Genomic DNA, 21,492 nt, shown 5'->3' on the forward strand with positions numbered 1-21,492 from the left:
AGACATGAGAATAATTTTAAATGCAAATTAAATTGAGGGGGTAGCAGAGAAGAACATATAAAAGACAGTAAAACAAAACCTTTCAATTTTCTTAAATTAGCAGTCTAATGCGTTCTAAATAGCAGCTCCACTCAGATCTCTTCTGAGGGGCTGCATTTTATCACAATATAAAATGGGCAGACCCATCTTTTCCCTCCACTCAGTGCTCTTGACTGGAGATTGAAGGGGAAATTAGAAAGCTGCTCATTTGAGCTCACACACGTCGTGCAGCAACACTCGGCTTCATTTCCTGCTCTCCTTGGTCCTGTTGTAAGGGGTCAACAAGTGCTGGTGAGTCTCTGCTAACTTTAAGAATCTTCCTTTCGTCTGTCTTTCTGCATACCTTTCTTTGGGGGATCAAGGGTCTCTCCGGTAAGATTTGTTCTAATGTTGTCTTTCAAAATCTGCAGAAATTTCAGACAGCTTTTTAAATCTGCTCCCAGTGACTGCTTCACAGAAGGAAAGAGTTATTTTCAGCCTAAATGCTGGAGAGTGTTTCTGTGTATTAATTCTAAGAGGAGACTGTTGAATACAAGTTAGCTAAATGACCTCCACGCCCACCCCCGTTTCCCAGGGGCCAGGTAATCTTCCCATTCTGCAGAAAGTACAGTCAAACACGGATACACCCCAACAATGTCCAGACAACTTTCACTTATTCGCCCTTTAATCATTTATGATGTTATTCTTATCCAGCAGGGATTTAGGTTTGTAACGAAGTATTAAGTGGTTATTCTGGAATGTAATGATTATCACACTTGCACGGGGGAAGGGAAGGGAATGGCTCTGGCTGATGAAAAAAATCTAAATGTAGATTTCCATGTTTTGGGGGTTGTTTCTTGCCAAAGTTTTACATAGGAAACTGGTGATTTTCTTCCTTTACAGAAGAAGGGCACAGAGCGGCTGGAGCTGGCGTCACCTTCTGTTGCTAAGGTAACGTGCTCTGCCATTTTATCTGATAAAGGAAGTCCACTGGATGGAATGCATTATTCATCACTGATCTAATCAAACAATCAAAATTGTTTACTTTCTCTGGGAATATTTAGTGAGATCAAAGACAGCTGGTTGAAACTGCCCTTGTTTGGCTACGGATGGACAGTTAGCCCTTGATTTTTTTCCCTTACAGTAAGTATAATTTGATATTGGGGGACCTTTGGGCATTTTTGAAAAAGTTTCTTCATGCTAGATTTGTTTTCTTAAATTAAAATGTGTACTGTGAGGAAGAAAAAGCAATAGGATTAGTCTTCAGAGCTTTGATTTTTGTCTTGTTAATTCCTGTGCAAATAGAAACACTACTTTTGTGTAAATATCAGGGAAAGGTTATCTAGGCTTGGGGAGGGGTGGGGAAGACCCAAAAGGCTGGATGTTTTTTTTGATGAAGTGTATTAGCTTCCTGGCAGATGAATGCATGGTATATCCTATGAGAATAATTGCAAGGCTATAATATTCACTGCTGCTCTGCCAACCACAGTTCTTTCCCCAAAGTGGGCTGTGGCAGGTGCAAGCAGGTAAGAATTCGGGGGCATTTCCCTGAGAAGGAAGGAATCTCATGCATTCCCATAGCAAGCAAGTCAGTGTGTGTTATAAAGGCAAGGCAGCTGTGAGTGGCAGCTCCCAAGCCCAGAAGATTATAGAAGGGAATGTGAAAGTCTCTGGATCAGTTGAAAATCAGCCCTCAAAAGGGCTGATACCTAACCATGTCATTTACCAGACAGACCTTCTGAGAACTGATAGCACATGCACTTAACAGTATAATTTCCTAGCTACTGTACACCAAGGCAAGACCGGATGTTATCTCTCTCTGACTTGGATCTTCTGTTTTTCTGAAGTAGAATATATTACTTTTAATGAATGTTGGCTGAAGGTTGCCTTTTCCTATACAAAAGGAAATCTCTGTTGTGGGGGAGGGGGATTTTGAGTTAGAAATGCCAGTCAAGTAATGGCATATGATAATAAGATAGTCTCATTCAAAATTTTAAAGTATGTACATACTTCATACTTGACAGTCTAAACTATTATGGGTTTTTTTCTTCTCTTTATAGGCATCTAAGGAAAGATACTCTCTCTAAATCCTGTGTTTGGAACATCAACGATGGATTATCCCAAAATGGATTATTTTCTGGATGTAGAGTCTGCTCATAGACTCTTGGATGTGGAGTCAGCTCAAAGATTCTTCTATAGCCAAGGAGCTCAAGGTAATAAATTGGGAAGGAAAAGCAAATTCCTATCAGCTGCATGCTGGTTTTGTATTAAGAGTACAGGGTTGGCTGAAACAGTTCAAGCTCTGTCCCCAAAATGTAATAGTTGGTATTCATAAATTGAAAAAACCTCTCTAACTGCTGCTGGAATGGAATCAGACGTAGATTAGAATAAAACGGTTTTCTTTCTTGGAGATGTTAAAAAAATACACTTAACTTTGGGTACAGTCTGAAAGGGGTTTTAGCAAAAAGATTCTCTATCTACTTGAGCCCCAAATGTATGTCTAAAAGGAATTAAGGGTGCTTTTCTTCCTAGCAAACTCTAGGCTCTCTGCCCTTTAAAGAGACCTTGGGGCATTCTGGCCTGGATGAGAAAAATCTGGCTAGATTAGGGACTCGAGATAATCATGGCATTTCTGTTTTAGATGGTTTCAGTTACTGTGTCTGAGAATTATCAGTACATATGAAAGTATTAGTCAGAAATACCCCTTTTAGGAAGTGTGGTTGAGGGACATTCTAAGTACCTGTACCTAATTCACTGTGGTCAGTTGTATGCCAGGCGTGCTTTTCTGTTCTGCTCAAGGGTACATTGGCATCTTTTATCACAAGCTGGCAAGTCCCATTGGATCTCCTGGTGGGTAGGAAACTTTATCTAGAAGCCTAGCTCGTGTTTTCTATGGAAGAAGAAAGGTGTTGAATGAAAGCAACCTGGTGATGGTCATATCCCAAATGCTACAAGTGATACCGTCTTATGAAAAGAAATGTAGTTAAAATTGGAAGTCACAAAGCAAAGCTGAGAAGGAGAAATGGGTTTTTCAATCCTGGCATCTGTCACTGTTACCTAGTGGGGACCTCCTACCTGGCACTGGTAATATTCTGATAATATTCATCTCAGTCTGAAGCAATTGCTAGGCTTGGCAGCCTCCCCCTTGCCTGCTCCCTGTCCCAGTCAGCCTGTCCTGTTACAGTCAAGAGGGGCTGAAAATGATCTGGTATGCAAAGGGTCACTTGTTTATCAGTAGAACTTGGGTTAGCAAAAGCATTTTTTTTTAAAAATACAATCGTTAATTCTCACCCTTTGAAAGGAGGGAGATAGCAGCACCGCTGTCAGCCAAGGCCACTTAGAGACAAGCAAGTGTCACTGGAGAGGAAGAGGGATAGAATCAGCTCAGGACTTGCAGCTTGTACTTGCTCTGCAAGTAGAAAGGTGCTAGAAGTAGATCAGGGTGGAAACCAGAAGGAAAAGGGGATGAGGCAAGGCTGCAGCCCACACCAGGCCCAAGTTTCTACATGGCTACATCTGCTGTGCTCTGTCTGAATGCCAGACGCATGCTCTGTGGCAATTCAGCCACCAGAGCAGCACAGATGTGGGTGGAGCAAGGAGGAGCAGGAAGCATTCATTCTCCGGAATAAAGAGCTCCACTTTGCACAGAGGACAGGTTAACCCGAGAGGCTCCCAGCTTTCATGAAAGAGAAGTGGGCAGAGACGTGGGAGGCTCTGAGAACTCCAGGCAGCCTGGTGGCTTTCAGCAGATGGAGCTGGGGGCGGAGTGGTCAGAATTGTCACCATCAGAGACTGTGGCTAAGACTCCAGAGTTGGAGCAACTTATGGAGGTGGTAGCACAAGCTACTGCTGCTCTCTGAGATCATGTTCATTCCAGAGAAAGCAGGATCAGAGAACCAAAGGATTCTGGGTCAGCAGGAGAATCTGGGGTTCCCATAGCATAACTAGGCCATTGCTCCCAAGCCTCCAGATGTTCACAGATCTGAAATCTAGGTATTTTAGAGTTTGCATTTAAATTGGTGCTCTAGCCATGTTGACAGCTGCAGCCTGTCCCTCTGGGGACATAGATTCAGGAGCCATCGCTTTCCATGTCTCTCCTCCTGCTTCTGAGCAAGAGCAGCCCTCTACAAAATGGAAGAAGAGCGACCTATGAGCATTCATGAAATCAAATCATAACATGCTTAACACCTGGGCCAGAAGTGTGGCCTAGTGGTAGAGTGCCTGCCTAGTATACACAAAACTCTGGGTTCGATTCCTTGGAACTAGCCCTCTGCCACTTAAGCCACAGCAGCACTTCCAGCTTTTTTGTGTGTGTGTATATGATACCAAGAAAACTCAAAGATAGTGCCCAGGTCATGAGTTCAAGCTCCAGGACTGGTAAAATTAAACAAACAAACAGTGCTTAACATAGTGTCTGTCACCTAAGGCTTGCAAAACACCAGTGAATCAATTAAACCAACATCCCTGACTGAAAGGATGTGAGAATTCATGAGGCTACCATGGCATTGCAAATAAGAGACCTTCCCTGACGGGACATTTTATTTTTCTATTGTATTTTATTGTTGGCATGATGTGTAGAGGGGTTACCATTACATTCATCAGGTAGTGGGTACATCACCTCTTGAACTAGCCATAGCTAGCAAAAGTAAGTCTTTGAAAATTCTCAATAAGTGGAAAAACGCAATGATGAATCTCTTGTCTCATCAAAATGTAACTGAAGTTAGATAATGACCAAAGATTTTTTTTCTTTTTTTCATATATTTTATTGTAATTCTTAGAAGGGTTACCAAAATTTTTTTAAAAAGAGAGTGTTTGTCTTGGTTTTCTTCATCCATCTAGTTGTTTGTTTCATCAGAAGTATGAGATAAGCATCTTCCCCAGAGACTTGCCCATAAGGCCTCTCACCCCCTCGAGTCTCCTCCTTTCTGAAGCCTTTTTCACTAGGACTTGAGGTTTTCACTGCATAGCACTACCTCCTCTATGTTGGCTTCTTTCCACCTTGCATAGTCTCCCCAATCTGTCCTAAACAGCAAGCCCTTAGGCCTGGTGAAAGGTTCTGAGAGAATGAGTGAAAAATTGAGTACCATGACTTATATACACCTGCCCCCTCCCTCTCCACACCAAATGCTCATGGTTTTTAGTGCATGGCTATAGCTTGCCATTGCTATATTTAAGCAATAACAGCTTTCTGTTAAGAACATCTAGTCTGGGTACTCAGGAATATTAAGATTTGGATGCTGGGGATAGAACTTCGATGTTATACCCTTTTTTATAAAGGACTAGCTGAGATCACAGTACAGAATTGAGAACCTGAAACTTGAATGGCCTAAACCTGGGTGACAAAACTGCTGTGTGTTGCACTTTCAGTTGTCCTTCAGGAATTTCAGTTTTCTTCCAGAGGCAAATATCTTAAAGGCAAAAGCAAGATCATCTTTAATTGTTCTCTCATTTTCTACATGATTTGCCCTGATATCCATGTACTGTATTTAGAAATTCATGAAGTGCTAGGAAAGCAGAGCCTATTATATTGTGTACAAAAGTATTATTCACAGTAACAATTGCAGAATATGTTTTTCACTGTCTTATAGTTGCTTTTAAATTTCCGATGAGAGCCTGCCCTAAGTAGAGTACCCTAAGAAGAAAAAATATATCAATATCAAGGGAGAAGAAAAAAGTAATTTATCATAATACAGATTCCTTGGAAGTCCTAGAGATTTTCAAAGGCCAGCGATCTAGTCTACTGAATAAAGTGGCTTCTTATGGTCTATCAACCGCATTCTTTCTTGTTTTGACTCCAAAGTGAGGAGAGCCTCCTTGGGGAGTTCTGCTTTTCAAAGATACGGAGCAGAAATGAAGGCTTGCGGGGGGGGGGGGGGGGGAGTGTCTCCTGTCCTGTGGCTTAACCATGCTTTTCTGATTCATTTGGGAGTGATTTGTAAATCCTGGTGACAGAGAAGGGACTTGGTGAATGATTGGGGAGATACGTGTGACTTCAAAGATCAGGCAGATCCTGGTGTTATATAATTTGGGTTCCCCCATCTTTCAACTTTCTGAAGAGGATCACCTACACATTCCACTGTAGGTTCAGTAGTTCTGCAACCAATAATTGAACTGGGAGAGAACCTCTATTATACAGTCTGTATCAGGAGTGTCTTGAGTTGGAATGGACTTTGGAGATGAGTGATTCACACAGGCTCTCCCTTACATCAAGGGAAATACAATCTGGACAGATGTGTCCAGGCCCTGTGCTATTATTTTCAACAGACTCGTGGGTCATTCTACTCAACACTGAACGCTGAGAGTAATGGTGATGGGCCTCAGGCACTGGCTACTCACCTGGTCCCAAATGAGCAACCCTAGCTTCACCCAAAAGCTAGTGCCACCTCAGCCCCCATCCGTGACCTAGAGACTCGGAATCTATCTTTTCAGCCCGTTCTCTAGGCTGTTTATGTTGAGGTTTTATGTATGTTGAAGCAATGCTTCTGTCCATTGCATATTAGAAACATCCAGGGAGTTTTTGTAGCTCAAGTTGGGAAATGGGTAGAAATCTCATTGAACCCAAATCTCTAGTGGGAGGGCGGTACAACCAGAGAATCTTTTTAACTACTCACAGGGGATTCCAATGGACACCCAGTGCTGTGGTCTAGGCTCTGCCCCATCTTATCGTACCGGAAGGCTTATTGCATAACATTCTACGGATTTTTCTTGTTTTCTTTCTCACTGCTGGCATCAAAAGGCAGAACTTTGCTCATGCTGAGCAAAGTTCCCTTTTAAATGAATCCAGACAATTTAGATTTTAAAAATGCATATCACTTAATATGTTCATTGTGTCCAACAATTAGGGGAAATGGAAATTACAGCCCTGTGTTGTGCATATGTTGCAGATTTGAAATTTTCACAGCTTCATGAATAGATTGTACATTTGGACAGCAGAAAAGTTGGGATTTGATTGCAATATATCCTAATCTAAAACCCAGACTATTTTCTTTAAGTCTCTTCATGTTGCTGGCTGGGCAGAGATACCTTCCCAGCTCAGTCAGGTTGAGAAAATCATCATGAGGGTGACCTTGGTGGCTAGGTCACACTGGAGAGGAAATTACACCTGCTTTCCATAATCTTACCACATTTGTGCCCTTCTCACTGCCTGAGGTCCCTTCATCAAGGACATCCATATCTTAGGGATATTTAAATTATCTTCTAAAGAGAAAGTACATTTAAAGACAGCCAGTTAACTAAAGCTACTAAAACTGGAAACTAGGCAATAATTTATAGCTCCTGATAATAATCCCCCCTCTTTTAAAAAAAATCATTTAAAATTACTCAGAGTATAACTCAAAGTCAGGTACTACAATCTTTGTTCCTCATCACAATGCACCTTTTCTCTCATCTCCATTGTCTTGTTCAACAAAAGGAAATGCCACTTTTGACAACTGATGAGTGCCGCAGTGAACAGCTCAGAGTATCTTCAAGTTGGTTTTGGAAATAGAAATTAATTGGAACCCTACCCCCTCTATCAACCAGCCTTCCCACAATCTCTACCCTTTGCCCACTGTGTGAAATCTATCCAAATATCTGGCTTTGGAATCTTCAGCTGTGAGTTTAAGGCACTCTAACCCTAAACTCTGCACCTTTGTGACCCCTAGAGACAAAGGCATTTTCTAGCACTCAACCAGTCATACATTAGTTGCATTAGTCAACCACATAGACGGTGCTATATTCTTTTTCTATGTTCAATGCAAAACCAAGCCCTAATGTCATTTCCTTTGTGCAAGCTTTGTCAGACAATTCCAGGTATTTTTATCGTACTGGTGTGTCCACAACGACATGAAAGCCATTGTCATCAAGACTCATCCCACGTCATGTCTGTGGATGCAATTTTCCATTCTGATCTCTGCATACTCTAAGCGAGAACTTACACAGTGGCTCACCGCTCTAAGCCCCAGGCCTTTCATCTGCACACTATGCTTCACTCATGGATGAGGAGACAACTTCCAGGCCTACCCTTCTAGCTTCCCACACATTCCATTTCAGTCCTCTGATTGCTCTCACATAGGTTCTCCAAACTTGTGTTTAACACAGGGTACATTACATGTGGAGGAAAGAATGGAAGTAGTTAAAAAGAGAAAAAAAAAGTATGACAGAAATAGAAAGCAAGCTTCCTGATCACACAGACATGTTAGAGAACTGTGAAATCCAGCTCCTGCGTCTGGACAGGGCCCTGGGAACAAGACAGATCTGCACATTATGGGGCTGGCCTCCTGTTTCAAATTCCCTACATAGCCTTAGGATGCTCTTTGTGTCTTGGCCTCAGCAAGCATTTGCTTTGACATGGACTGGGATCTAGGCAGGGATGCTTACGTAAAGTAGAGCATGTGGATGAGGGGAAGGGAAACAAAAAGGAAAAAATAACATGAAAATACAATGAACCAATTCCAATCAATTAATAACTCCCACTCTCACAGAAAGCATATGAGAGCAGATTAAATGCAACCCACACTCCGCCAGCATCAGCCATGACTGAGTTAGCATAAACAATTCACAGGTGCTGGGAAAGAACTCCCCTCATTTGCAGAAACAAATCTGTTTGCTAAAATAAATAATAAATAATAAATAAAAATTTAAAAACACCTATCATCACCACCCTCTGGGCCTGTGCTAGCAGAGGCAAGGAGGAGGAGCCAGTACTCAAATCCAGCTCATGCCAGTACCGTCCTTGTATGTTTAAGAATTTCTCAGTGAGCAATTACATGCTTTATACAAAGCTCCTGAATGTTGGTGTGCAATTGCAGTGTGTAATCAACCCTACTCAACTATTCAAATGTTTCACCTTTCCATACAATGCCTTGCACATGCATTGGAAATTTTACCAAGTAATAATTATGGTATATATAAAATTGGAGGCAGGATCTGGGTGCTAGTGTCTCATGCCTGTATTTCTAGATACTCAGAAAGCTGATTAGCTTTGTTTGAGACCAGCCTGCAGAAAAGTCTGAGAGACTTATCCTGCAAAAACACCTGGCTGGAGGGATAGCTCAATTGATATAGAACAAGTCTGAAACCTTAAGCTCAAGCCTATGTATGAGAGGGAAAGAAAGAAAAATGGAGGTAAAAATAAAAATTTCCCATGCTGGATATATATATATATATCACATTGTTTAAAAACTTCAAATTTAGAGTCTCATAGCTCTGAGTTCAAATGATGTTTTCTATTTTTTAGAAAGATTCAGCAAGCTATTTACTGTCTTTTTGTCTTACTTTTCCCTTTTGAATGCAAGTGATAATAGTAAGAGGTCTTATCCCTAAGGATAATCTGGAGGATTAAATGAAATAAAATAGCATTTTATAAAGGATAGTAAAATGATTCTTAGATATGAACTCTATTCTAATCATGAGATATTTGTCCTACTGGGTTTTAAGTAAATAAGTTAAAAATAGGTAAAATGGAAGAATAGTTGGATGCTAATGGCTCATGTTTTTAACTACAGCTACTTAGGAAACTGAAATTTAGAGAATGGAGGTTGGAAGCCAGGCTGGGCAGAAAAGTCTGTTACATCTCCAACTAACCAACCAGAAGCTGAGATGGAGACACAATTCAAGTGGTAGAATGTCAGCTGAGCAAACAAGTTCAAATCTTGGCACCAGAAAAAAAATAGATCTAGTTCCACAAATGTATGGACTACTGCTGAGAACAGCAAGGCAAGAGCAGTCAAAAATTTAAGACTTAAGCTCATTTAAAGAAAACCATTATATGATAGCATAGGTGGCACTTGGATGTAACAAAATGCACAAAAGTGATGGAGGAAATACTGAACAAATGAATATAAAGCGTTCAGCAAAATATCTAGCATCTGAGGCTTACATGATGAATAATGGCTCTTTTATTAATCCTGCTTTAATTTTGTCCAAAAGTCAGAAGAAAGAGTCAGGGCTCAGCTTCCTGAACTTAGACCTCCCATCTGCCTCCCATCCTAAAATATCATTCCTTCTGATTCAGCTTTCTAAGCCCTTTAGAAATAGGTGGTCATCTTAAAACACAAGCATAGGGAAAAGCGACAAAACTTCAAAAGAATCTTCATGGTTCTACTCCTACATCACTGAACCTATGCTAACTTCCTCTAAATTTATAGCAAATTCTATTTTTTTCAGATGTTAAGTGGTGTTCTGAATTGTTGTCCCAGAGGAGCAGATAATTAGCTTTCATTTCCGTTAGATTTAATGGGCAGTGGAAGAGTTTGATAAACTCGGGGATGTGTGTATAGATGTGTTAGACTAGGAAGTTATATTACATAGATGTACTGGTAAGACAGTGTGGTCTGTTAAGGAATTCCAAAGCTGATGTCAAAACCACCAAAGAATCCAATTGAGAGGAGCTCAGTTCTGTTTTGATATGGGTCATAAATATGGTGGAACCATGGAGGGGAAAAGATTAGTGATCAAGAGAGCCATTAGGAGGCTACTACAAGGATCCAGGCAAGAAAGAAGTATAGCTGGGAAAGAAGCCTGACAGAATGAATCCCAAACAAGAGAGGATACTGAAAATATTGAGGAGATCTTTTTGGATTTTGTGGTGCCAGACAAGCAGAGAGGGAGAGAGGATACTTTAAATAAAGCTTAGATATTGTACTCATCCTCAGTGGATGAATGTTGGAACTGGTCATTGAGAATCAAGATGGCGGGAGGAGAGAAGTCCCATTGAGAACACACAGAATTTTGAGACCATCCAGATGACCCAAAGATGAGCAATAGGAAATAAACTCTGTGGCTCAGTAGAAAGGACTTAGTGAACCATCTAAAATATTCTAGGTGCCCAGATAATACCTACAATAACTTCCCTAACATATTCTGCTTCTGCTTCCAAACATGTGCTCACTTTCATATTGTTGTAGATGGCTGGGAGACAGTTTAAAGGAAACATCTATTCCAAATTATGTTTGCTATAAATGTAATATTTCTTTTTACCTATTTCTTTTTACCTAGCACTAATACTTAAAGTTAATGGTCCATTTATAATATTTACACAAAACAGTTGTTTGCAGCTACTGAGATTCTTTCAAATTCTGGCTTGCAGGTTTATAAGAAGCAACATTCTGACTTAGTTCTTATGAAACCATTTTTAACAAGTTTGAAAAATCTCATTGCAACTCAGTCCTATGTAGAACTATAGATGACCACAGACGATTTCGAAGGAGGGAAAAAGCAAAGATTTTCAGCTGGTTAGAGATTTTTTTTTCCTTTAAAAGCAAATAGTCATGAGTAAATTTAGGGAAGTTCATGATATACGCAAAGGTAGAATAGCCTGATGTAAGATAAAAATGTGCCAATAAAGAATAAAGTTATTTTGCTTAAAAAAAAAACTTTGGGAAGCTATGTCATTTGGAGGGTAGAGCCTCTGACCCTGAGTTTGCAGCTACAGGATAAGTGACTTGCTTACAAGAGGAATCTACCTAAATCCCCACAGAAATTTCTTACACTACTCTCAACTCACTTTTCCTGCCATTATCGATGTCTCTTTAATGACATTTCCAGTGTCATTTCCCTGTATTACCAATGTAATACAGAATAATTATAGAAAATGTAGATGACCAATGAAGTAAAATAAAATTAAGTTCACCCCATTGTCTAGAGAAAGAAATTCCTTACTACTTGGTGAATATTTTTCTATTCTTTGTATGCACATGCTTTTACAACAAAGCAAACTTCTCAGATTTAATTGCCTTTTAATTTCTCTTTCTTAAGGTTAAATAGTAGTACTACTTCTTACCTAGGGATTGTTGAGTCTAACTCATACATAGTCAACCATAGATATATAGATAGATATAGAGCTATCTATAACTATCTCAGATATAGATCTGTAGATATATATATTTATGTATAGATATCTATACATAAGTATATCTATAGATACCAATTGATCTATCTATATAACCATATACATATATATGTATCTATGTAGACAGTCAACCCTACTTTTACTCAAAAGGTGACTTTATCAGCTGTGTTCCTGTATCTACTCCTCATTGTTGACTAGAAAGAGTCTTTGACTAATATTCTGTGATCTGATAACTGTCATCAGATCATCTGTAGGCACAGAAGGATGAAAATAAGATATCTATCTAATATATATTGGCCAGGACTTCCCTCTTAGATTCATGCATTAAGGAATTTCTATCTCCCCCCCCCTTCACATATAACATTCTTTTATTCTTTCAGTAGACATTACCCAAGACATTCAATTCAGAATTCCTATTGAAGATCCATAGACTATGAAGATCTTTTCATAATTATGACAAGAACAGAACATTAGAGTCAGGTGGCATTTAAATCCAACTGGCTCATTTTACAGATGACAAAAACTGAACCATGGGTAAAACAGGAGACACAAATATTATTAACTATCTAATATATACCAGAAACAGCATGTTTATTTCACTCAAAAAAGCACAAGTTAGGTACCATTGTTCCAAATCATATGAAATTCATACTCAGTATTTTTTAATGGGCCTAATATCATGCAACCATGCAGACTTAGGGCCAGCATTCACATATTGTCTTTCTGACTGCATAGCTTCCCCCTGAATCATCCTGCTTTTGGGAGTGTTGGGGATAAGAGGAGGTAATTTTACTAAATTGACGGCTACATGATAGGGAACAGAAACTAGATGAAAACACGGACAAAAATAAAACATATAAATAACTGCCTAGTGCCTAGTTGGAGATTTGTATTTTTATATCCAGTTGTCTTCCTATATAAGGACCTCAGATGGATCCAAGTTCACAGCCTTTACTTCTGAGGGTACTGGCAAGTAAACAAATCTAATCATTTGCTACATACAAGTATTTCCATACATATACCCTTTATATGTTAAACATAAATTAAGAATATTAGAACCTTTATACTTTTAAATTATGTCATTAATTACCATGTATTTAGAAAATTGGACATGTAGAAAATACAAAATACTATTTAAAGGAGGTTGGAAAAGTGATTTATATGTCTTAACCAGACACATTCAACATTTGAATAATAGAAAGCTGCTTGGGTTTCTGTCCAACTCAATTCATCATACAAAGCTCAAGACACATTTTCCTTTTCTGAATCTAGCATGTTTTAGCAGCCAGCCCCCAGACTCTCTGCACAGTGCTACTTTAGGAATCCAGGAGGAAAGGAAGCATTGAACATTTGCTGTCCGCCTACCATTTGTCAGGCTCTGTTAGGTGTTTTACATATATTACATAATGTTTTATCCTCCCAAGGCCCAGGGAGAGAGTTCATTTTCTTTCTAGTTCATAAATTCAAAAAAAACCACAAAGCTTGGAGAGCTCCTTTTTCTATCACTATCACAAGGTCTAATAAGCATTAAGGTTGGAAATTCTGCCAAGGTTTACTTTTTCAATAGCAACTTCACTTGGATCCGCCTAGTAATAATCCATTTAACAGTTTTAACATAGTTAATGTTTATGAAGCATTTTCTTTGTCAAAGACTCTGTATGGGTTATATGTCGAATCTTCGTAGAGATTCTAAGATTTTTTTTTACTTTTATTTTCTTGTGAAGGTGATGTACAAATGGGTAACAGTTACCTAAGTAAGGAAATGAGTTCAATTCTTGTCAAACAATGTTATCCCCTCCTCTGTTTTCTCCCAATTTCCCTCTTCTCCTACTCTCCTCCTTCCCTCAAGTTGTAAAGGTCATTTCTAACATAGTGTCTTGTGAGTATCATTATTGCTTTGTTTCACTCTATGTTCTTTGTCTCACTATTTCTGTGATTTCTATTCCCTTCCCCAAATCAGATAAACCTATATACAACACTAAGGGTACTGACATAAAAACCTTATATAAAACACTAAGTGTGCCCAAATAGAGAACAGTGACAATACGGGACAAACAAGAATGCAGGACAAAAGAAGAATGAGAAATAACCGAAAACAGCGCACGCGCGCACGCGCACACACACACACACACACACACACACACCTCTTATCTTCATATTTTGGAGTTCATTTCACTTGGCATCATTTTATATGGTCATATGTATATATATATATATATATATATATATATATATATATATATAGCTTATGAGCAATTGTGATCCTCTGCTAAAACTATCCCACCTCTCCCCAGTAAAAATGGCCATTATCAAGAAAACTAACAATAACAGATGCTGATGGGGATGTGGCCAAAATGGAGCAAAACTACACTCTTGGTGGAAATGTAAACTGGTTCAGCCGGTCTGGAAAGCAGTATGGAGGTTCCACAAAAGACTAAACATAGAGCTTCCTTATGATCCAGCAATTCCACTCCTGGGCATTTACCCAAATGTCCACAAACCAGGCCACACTGAAGCTATCCACACAATGTTCATTGCGGCATTGTTTGCCATAGCTAAGATATGGAATCAACCCAGATGGCCCTCAGTATATGAAATGGATCAAAAAATGTAGTGGATATACACAATGGAATTCTGTGCTTCCATCAGAAAGAATAACATTGTCCCCATTTGTAAGGAAATGGAGGGGAAAATCATATTAAGTGAAGTAATCCAGACCCAAAGAAACAGCCTCCATGGTTTCACTCTAAGATGTTTTATATTAGTCTTTATGATGCACAACATCATGTAATTATTAAGTATGGAATATAAACTTGGGAAGGCTAACTTCCACGCCTGTAATGTTAGCAATAGTTCATATTGTCCAAAAGGAATTATTTTCATTATCTTACTTATAGATTTATACAAAATGAGAATTACAGAATACTCCAGATTGACAGAGATATTAATTCCCCTTGTAGTGCTAGTGTTGGGGTGGGGTAACAGACATTAGCCTTAGAAGTTTGGCATACCATGGATATGAAAAGATAGAGAAGAGAGAGAATGTTTCTAACTGAAACATTCTTTTCATTACCTAATTTTTCTTTGAAACTTCTTTCTCGAAATTGGGTCAATTGATCCACCAAACTGGTTGATATTTGGGCTTTCTGATATCCATAGGTAACATCTAAACATTTAGAAATGATGCTCTGAGTCTGTTGACAGCCCAAGGGAATTACTTATCTATTGCTGCATTTCAAATCACTCCTACAGTTAGTATTTTTTTAGACCAAAGAGACTTATTATATTACAACTCCTATAAGTCAGAACTTCTTAGACTTAACTAGGATAGTCTTTTTTTTTCCTTTTCTTATTGTAATTAACAGAGGGATTACAGTTATATTCGCCAGATAAAAGGAGCATTACTTCACATGCATTGATACCCCTTCTCATGTTTTGTCCCCATTTCCTTCCTCCCAACCCCTCCCCTCCTCTTGTTTTCCCCCTTCCCTATTTCAAATAAACAAATAAATGTATATTCAATATAGCAGATTACAAGATAAGATACTATAACAATATGAGAATGACCCAGGGACAACAAAAGAGATGTGAAATAACATATTACATTAAGAACAACAATCACTCATTATATAGCTCTTATTTCCAAATCCTGGAGGTCCTCTCATTTAGCCTCATCCTAAATGGCCTTATGTATCTAGGATTTTTCCCTATTGTAATCCTCTGCTAGGAGAGTCCAAGGCTTATACTAATTATGACAAATGAGGGAAACCACTGAGCCTATATTCCTTTGGGTCTGGCTTACTTCACTTAATATAATTTTTCCAAGTCTTTCCATTTCCTTACAAATGGGGCGATGTGGTTCCTTCTGATGACAGCATAGAATTCCATTAACTAGGCATTTGTGATTCAGAGTCTGAGGCGTCTGCAATCTAAAAGTTGGACTGGAGAATCCAAGGGGTTTTCTGCACATGGTACTTGGTGGGTGACTCTGGTTCCTTTCTGTATGAACCTTTCCATAGGCTACCTATCTCTATTTTATTACAGCTATTTTTCAAATCAAGAGACCCAAAGGGGAAACAAGACATACACTATATTCTTCACGGACTAGCTCTGAAAATGATATACCATAATTTCTTATTTTCTAATGGTCTCAGATGATAACATTTCTCCATGTGGACTGACTATTAAAGACCATGATGCCATTTTGGAAACTAGCTACTACTACACAATTATCTTTCGGGATCTGTCAAAATAAAGAGAGGACATGATTACTAGACTTAACCAAGTGTTGCCAATATTCCTCTTATCAACAAAAAATTTTTTAATTTGGCACAATATGGTATGGAACAAAAGAAAAGGGCAACCACACACTTAGTAGGGTAGCATTGTGGTTCAAGGGTAGAGGTCCTGGATTTAAGCCCCAGGAACATAAAAAAAGAACATTTTTGATATATTTTGTTCATTGTATTTAAGACACGCATGGTAGAGTTATAAAGTGAGTTGATATTAGAATTAACAATGTTTACCCTCAGCAGTTAAGTTTGTATTTTCTATGTGAATGTTCACTATAATTGATATTATACTGGGATTAATTGTGAACTGTAAAAGTTTTTTATTTCTAATTTATGTCAGATATATAAAGAGTGAAATATTTTATCCATGTACACCAGATTCTTAATCTGCTTGACTAACACTTGCCAGAATCAATTTATTAATGAATATTCAACAACTTCTTATAAATCCAGAACACAGTGCTCTTAATATCAATACTAAATCTGTCCACATTCTGACAATGATGCTTTTGGGGGGAAAAATAGAATTAACTATAGAAGCCTGCCAGCCTAGCTGCTCAGGAGGCTGTGGTCTAGAGGATTGCCCTTCAAAACCAGCCCACCTGGACAAATCTGAAACACTCTTATCTCCAATTAAGCAACAAAAGGCTAGAACTGGAGGTATGGCTCAAATGGTAGATCACTAGCCTTGAGAGAAAAACCTAAGCAACTATGAAGCAGTGAGTTCAAGTCTCACTGCTGGCATAAAAGGAGAAATACAAAGGAATAAACATGTCTTTGACATGCATGGTTTTGTTTTAGTTTTGGTTTTGCTTGCTATTTTTTATTTTCTTTTGGTTTTGTGCCAGTCAGTCCGGGAGCTTGAATTCAGGTCTTGGTAGGTAGCCCTGAGCGCATATATATATATATATATATATATATATATATATATATATATATGTATAGTAATTAATAAAAGGGTTACATGATATTTGCCAGATAGAAGGTGCATTAATTCACATACATTGATACCCTTTCACATGTCTTGGTACCCATTGCCCTCCCCCCCACCCCCCCATCTTGGTTTTCCCCCCTTCCCTAACCAATTTCAAATAACCAAATACAAATATATCCAATATGTCAGATAACAAAGTGAGATACTGTAACAATATGAGATAACCAAGGGACAGCAAAAGAGATGAGAGATAACATAGTACATTAAGGACAACAATCATTTGTTATATGGCTTTTGTTTCAATATCCTGGAGGTCCTTTCAATTAGCTTCATACTATATGGCCTTATGTATCAAGATTTTGCTCTATTGCAGATCTCTGCTAGTAGAGCCCAAGGTTTCTACTGATTATGACAAATGAGGGAAACCATTGAGCCTAAGTTCCTTTAAGTCTGGCTTACTTCACTTAATATGATTTTTTCTAAGTCTTTCCATTTCCTAACAAATGGGGCGATGTCATTTTTCCTGACAGCAGCATAGAATTCCATTGTGTACAAATACCACAACTTGTTGATCCACTCATCAACTGAGGGACATCTAGGTTGGTTCCATATCTTTGCTATGGTAAATAATGCTGCAATGAACATCGTTGTGCTAGTGGATTTAGTATGCCCTATTAGCCTTGCAGCAGCAGTTTCACTTCAGCTTTTGGGTTGTTAAGCATCCCACAAACCAGCCTTCCTGGGCTGGCTTCAAACTGTGATCCTCAGAGCCAACCGAGGATTGCAGGCATGAACCACCAGTACCCAGATTGGTTTGGGGATTTTTTTTTGCCAGTATAAGGCTTGAGCTCAGGGCCTGAATGAACACTGTCCTTGGATTTCTCAAGGCTAGAGCTCTACCATTTGAGTCTCAGCACCACTTCTGTCTTTTTTCTTTTTTTTCATGTATTTTTTATTGTAATTAATAGAAGGGATACATTATATTCACTAGATAAAAGGTGCATTAATTCACATACATTGATACACTTTGTCATGTCTTGGTCCCCATTTCCCTTCCCCCCACCCCCACCCCTCATCTTGTTTTCCCCCTTCCCTATCCAATTTCAAATAACCAAATACAAATATATCCAATATGTCAGATAACAAAGTGAGATACTGTAACAATAAGAGATAACCAAGGGACAGCAAAAGAGATGAGAGATAACATAGTACATTAAGGAAAACAATCACTCATTACATGGCTTTTGTTTCTATATCCTAGAGGTCCTGTCATTTAGCATCATATTATATGGTGTTATGTATTTAGGTTTTGCTCTATTGCAAATCTTTGCTAGGAGAGCCCAAGGTTTCCACTGATTATGACAAATGAGGGAAACCATTGAGCCTAAGTTCCTTTGAGTCTGGCTTACTTCACTTAATATGATTTTTTCTAAGTCTTTCCATTTCCTAACAAATGGGGCAATGTCATTCTTTCTGACAGCAGCATAGAATTCCATTGTGTACAAATACCACAACTTGTTGATCCACTCATCAACTGAGGGACATCTAGGTTGGTTCCATAGCTTTGCTATGGTAAATAGTGCTGCAATGAACATTTTTGTGCTAGTGGATTTAGAATGCCGTCCATCATTTCTAGTAGTAGAATTGCTGGGTCATAGGGGAGCTCTATGTTTAGTCTTTTGAGGAACTGCCATACTGCTTTCCATAGTGGTTGAACGAGTTTGCACTCCCACCAACAGTGTAGTAGGGATCCCTCCTGGCCACATCCCCTCCAGTATCTGTTGTTATTAGTTTTATTGATCCTGGCCATCCTAACTAGAGTGAGGTGGAATCTTAGAGTTGTTTTGATTTGCCTTTCTTTTATGACCAGAGATGTTGAGCATTTCTTCATGTGTCTGTAGGCCATTCTTATTTCTTCTTCAGAGAAGACTCTCTTTAAATCTTTGGCCCATCTTTTAATGGGATGGTTGTTTCTTTGGAGATTAGTTTTTCAGTGATGCAATTTTTGAACTGTTCATATATTTTAGATATGAGGCTTTTGTCCATTGTATGGTTGGTGAAGATCTTCTCCCATTGTGTAGGCTTCCTAATTACTTTACTAGCTATGTCCTTTGCCATACAAAAGCTCTGCAGATTAATGCAGTCCCACTTATCCAGCCATTCTCTGATTTGTTGTGATTCCTGGTCCTTATTAAGAAAGTTTTGACCTGTGCCAAGGAGGCCTAGTGTGTCTCCTATTCCTTCTTGTAAAGTTTTCAGTGTGTCGGCTTTTACCTGCAGGTCTTTGATCCATTTGGAGTTAATTCTAGTGCAGGGTGACAAAGAAGGATCCAAATTTAGTTTTCTGCAGGTGCTTAACCAGTTCTGCCAGCACCACTTGTTGAAGAGGCTATCTTTCTTCCATTCTATTTTTTTTGGCTCCCTTGTCAAAGATTAGGTGGCCATAGGTCTGTGGTTTAATATCTGGGTCCTCAGTTCTATTCCATTGGTCTTCAGTCCTGTTCTTGTGCCAATACCAAACTGTTTTGATAATTATAGCTCTGTAGTAGAGTCTAAAGTTTGGTATTGAAATTCCTCCTGCGCTGTTCTTTCTGCTAAGAAGTGTTTTTGCTATATGGGGTCTTTTATTATTCCATATGAAATTTTGGATTGCCTCTTCTATTTCTTTAAAGAATGACATTGGGATGTTGATGGGTATTGCGTTGAATTTGTAGATAGCCCTTGGCAAGATTGTCATTTTCATGATGTTGATTCTTCTAATCCAGGAGCATGGGAGGTTTTTCCATTTCCTCAGTTTTGCTTTAATTTCCTTTTTCATTGTTTTAAAGTTTTCATCATAAAGGTCCTTTACATTCTTCGTTAAGCTAATTCCTAGGTACTTTATTTTCTTTGAGGCTATTGTGAAAGGAGTTTCTTTCCTGATTGTTGCCTCATTCCTCTCACTGTTGGTGTAGAGGAAGGCAGTTGATTTTTAAGGGTTAATTTTATAGCCTGCTACCCTTCCAAAGTTTTGAATCAGCTCAAGGAGCTTGGGAGTGGAGTCTATGGGATTCTTTAAATACAGGATCATGTCATCTGCAAAGGGAATGTTTTACTTCCTCTTTCCCTATTTGGATCCCCTTTATGCTTGCTTCTTGCCTTATTGCTCTGGCTAGGAATTCTAGTACTATGTTAAAGAGGAGTGGAGAGAGTGGGCATCCTTGTCTCGTTCCTGATTTTAGAGGGAATGGCTTTAGCTTTTTGCCATTAAGTATAATACTAGCTGTGTGTTTGTGATACACAGCCTTTATTATACTGAGAACATTCCATGGATTCCTAGTTTCTCCAGAGCTTTTTTCTATGTATGTGGTATCAAGGACTCAAACCTGGGTCTTCATGCGTGCTAGGCAAGCACTCTACCACTAGACCAAACTCCAGACCCCTGGGGATTTTTTTTAATGCAGTGGATGGGGTGGGACTGTGAGAGACAGACAGACAGACACACAGTCAGACACACAGACAGACAGAGTGTCCAGGCTTTCCTGGAACATTCAATGTAGCCTCGGCTGGTCTTGAACTGTCAATCCATGTGTGTCCTAAATGCTGGGACTAGAGGTGTGTAACACCATACCTGGCACTTCTCATATACTGGAAATAATTTTAAACACAGAAAATTGCAAAAATAAAATAATGCAAAGAAGACCTATGCACTTTTACTCAGATTGACCTTTAAATGTCATTTTACTCAGTTTGCTGCTCTTCTTTCTCTCCTTTCTGTCACCCATATCTGTCTAAAGAGAAATGTAAAAGGTCTGTGTGTGTGTGTGTGTGTGTGTGTGTAGTACTTTCTGTAAGTATATGAATTGCAGCAAATTTAACATTAATATTTTAATTTAATCTGTTATTTGCATTTCAGTTTTATAATTTGTCCAACAGTGTCCTGTGTCTCCCCCAAGAGAGAACCAGGCTAGGCTCTAGTCAGTTTAATGTGATGTTGCGGTCCAGTAAGGCTTTGTCTCCGGTCAGATCTCTTGCCTTCCTTGATATGTACGTTTTTATACGTTAATTTATTTTTAGGACTTTGGCATTGTGAACAATATGGTTCTTCTGCCACTTTTTAATACTTTTTCATAATTAAGAGTGGTCTGACCTTTTCTTATTAGATTCAAGTGTACCCCTCTAGCCTGGAGCACAACAGTCTTCATTTCAATAGAAAACTCATCTGGAAGACATTTGGTATCCATGTGTCCTTTGTTTTGTATTGTTTTTTAAAGTTTTTGATTTTTTTATTGTTGGGGTAATGCATAGAGGGGTGACAGTTACATTCGTCAGGTAGTAGGTGTATTACTTTTCATACATGGATACCCTTTCTCATGTTTTTGTCCCCATTTCTTTCCCCCATCCCCTCCCAATCAACTTGTTTTCCCCCTTCCCATTTC

The 21,492-nt window shown here is 38.8% G+C and overlaps 1 protein-coding gene across 1 annotated transcript in view; it reads left to right on the plus strand.

The window, feature by feature from the left end:
• Positions 1 to 2,096: 2,096 nt before the first annotated feature.
• Positions 2,097 to 21,492, plus strand: part of Phactr1 (phosphatase and actin regulator 1) — a 412,563-nt gene continuing 393,167 nt past the window's right edge. The window contains 1 exon segment of the mRNA XM_090356490.1: positions 2,097 to 2,231. Within this exon segment, the coding sequence (XP_090212616.1) occupies positions 2,129 to 2,231 (103 nt within the window). The 5' untranslated portion in view covers positions 2,097 to 2,128.

Source organism: Megascapheus bottae, chromosome 22 (assembly GCF_031878675.1).
Source record: "Megascapheus bottae isolate mThoBot1 chromosome 22, mThoBot2.hap1, whole genome shotgun sequence".
Taxonomy (NCBI): Eukaryota; Metazoa; Chordata; class Mammalia; order Rodentia; family Geomyidae; genus Megascapheus; species Megascapheus bottae.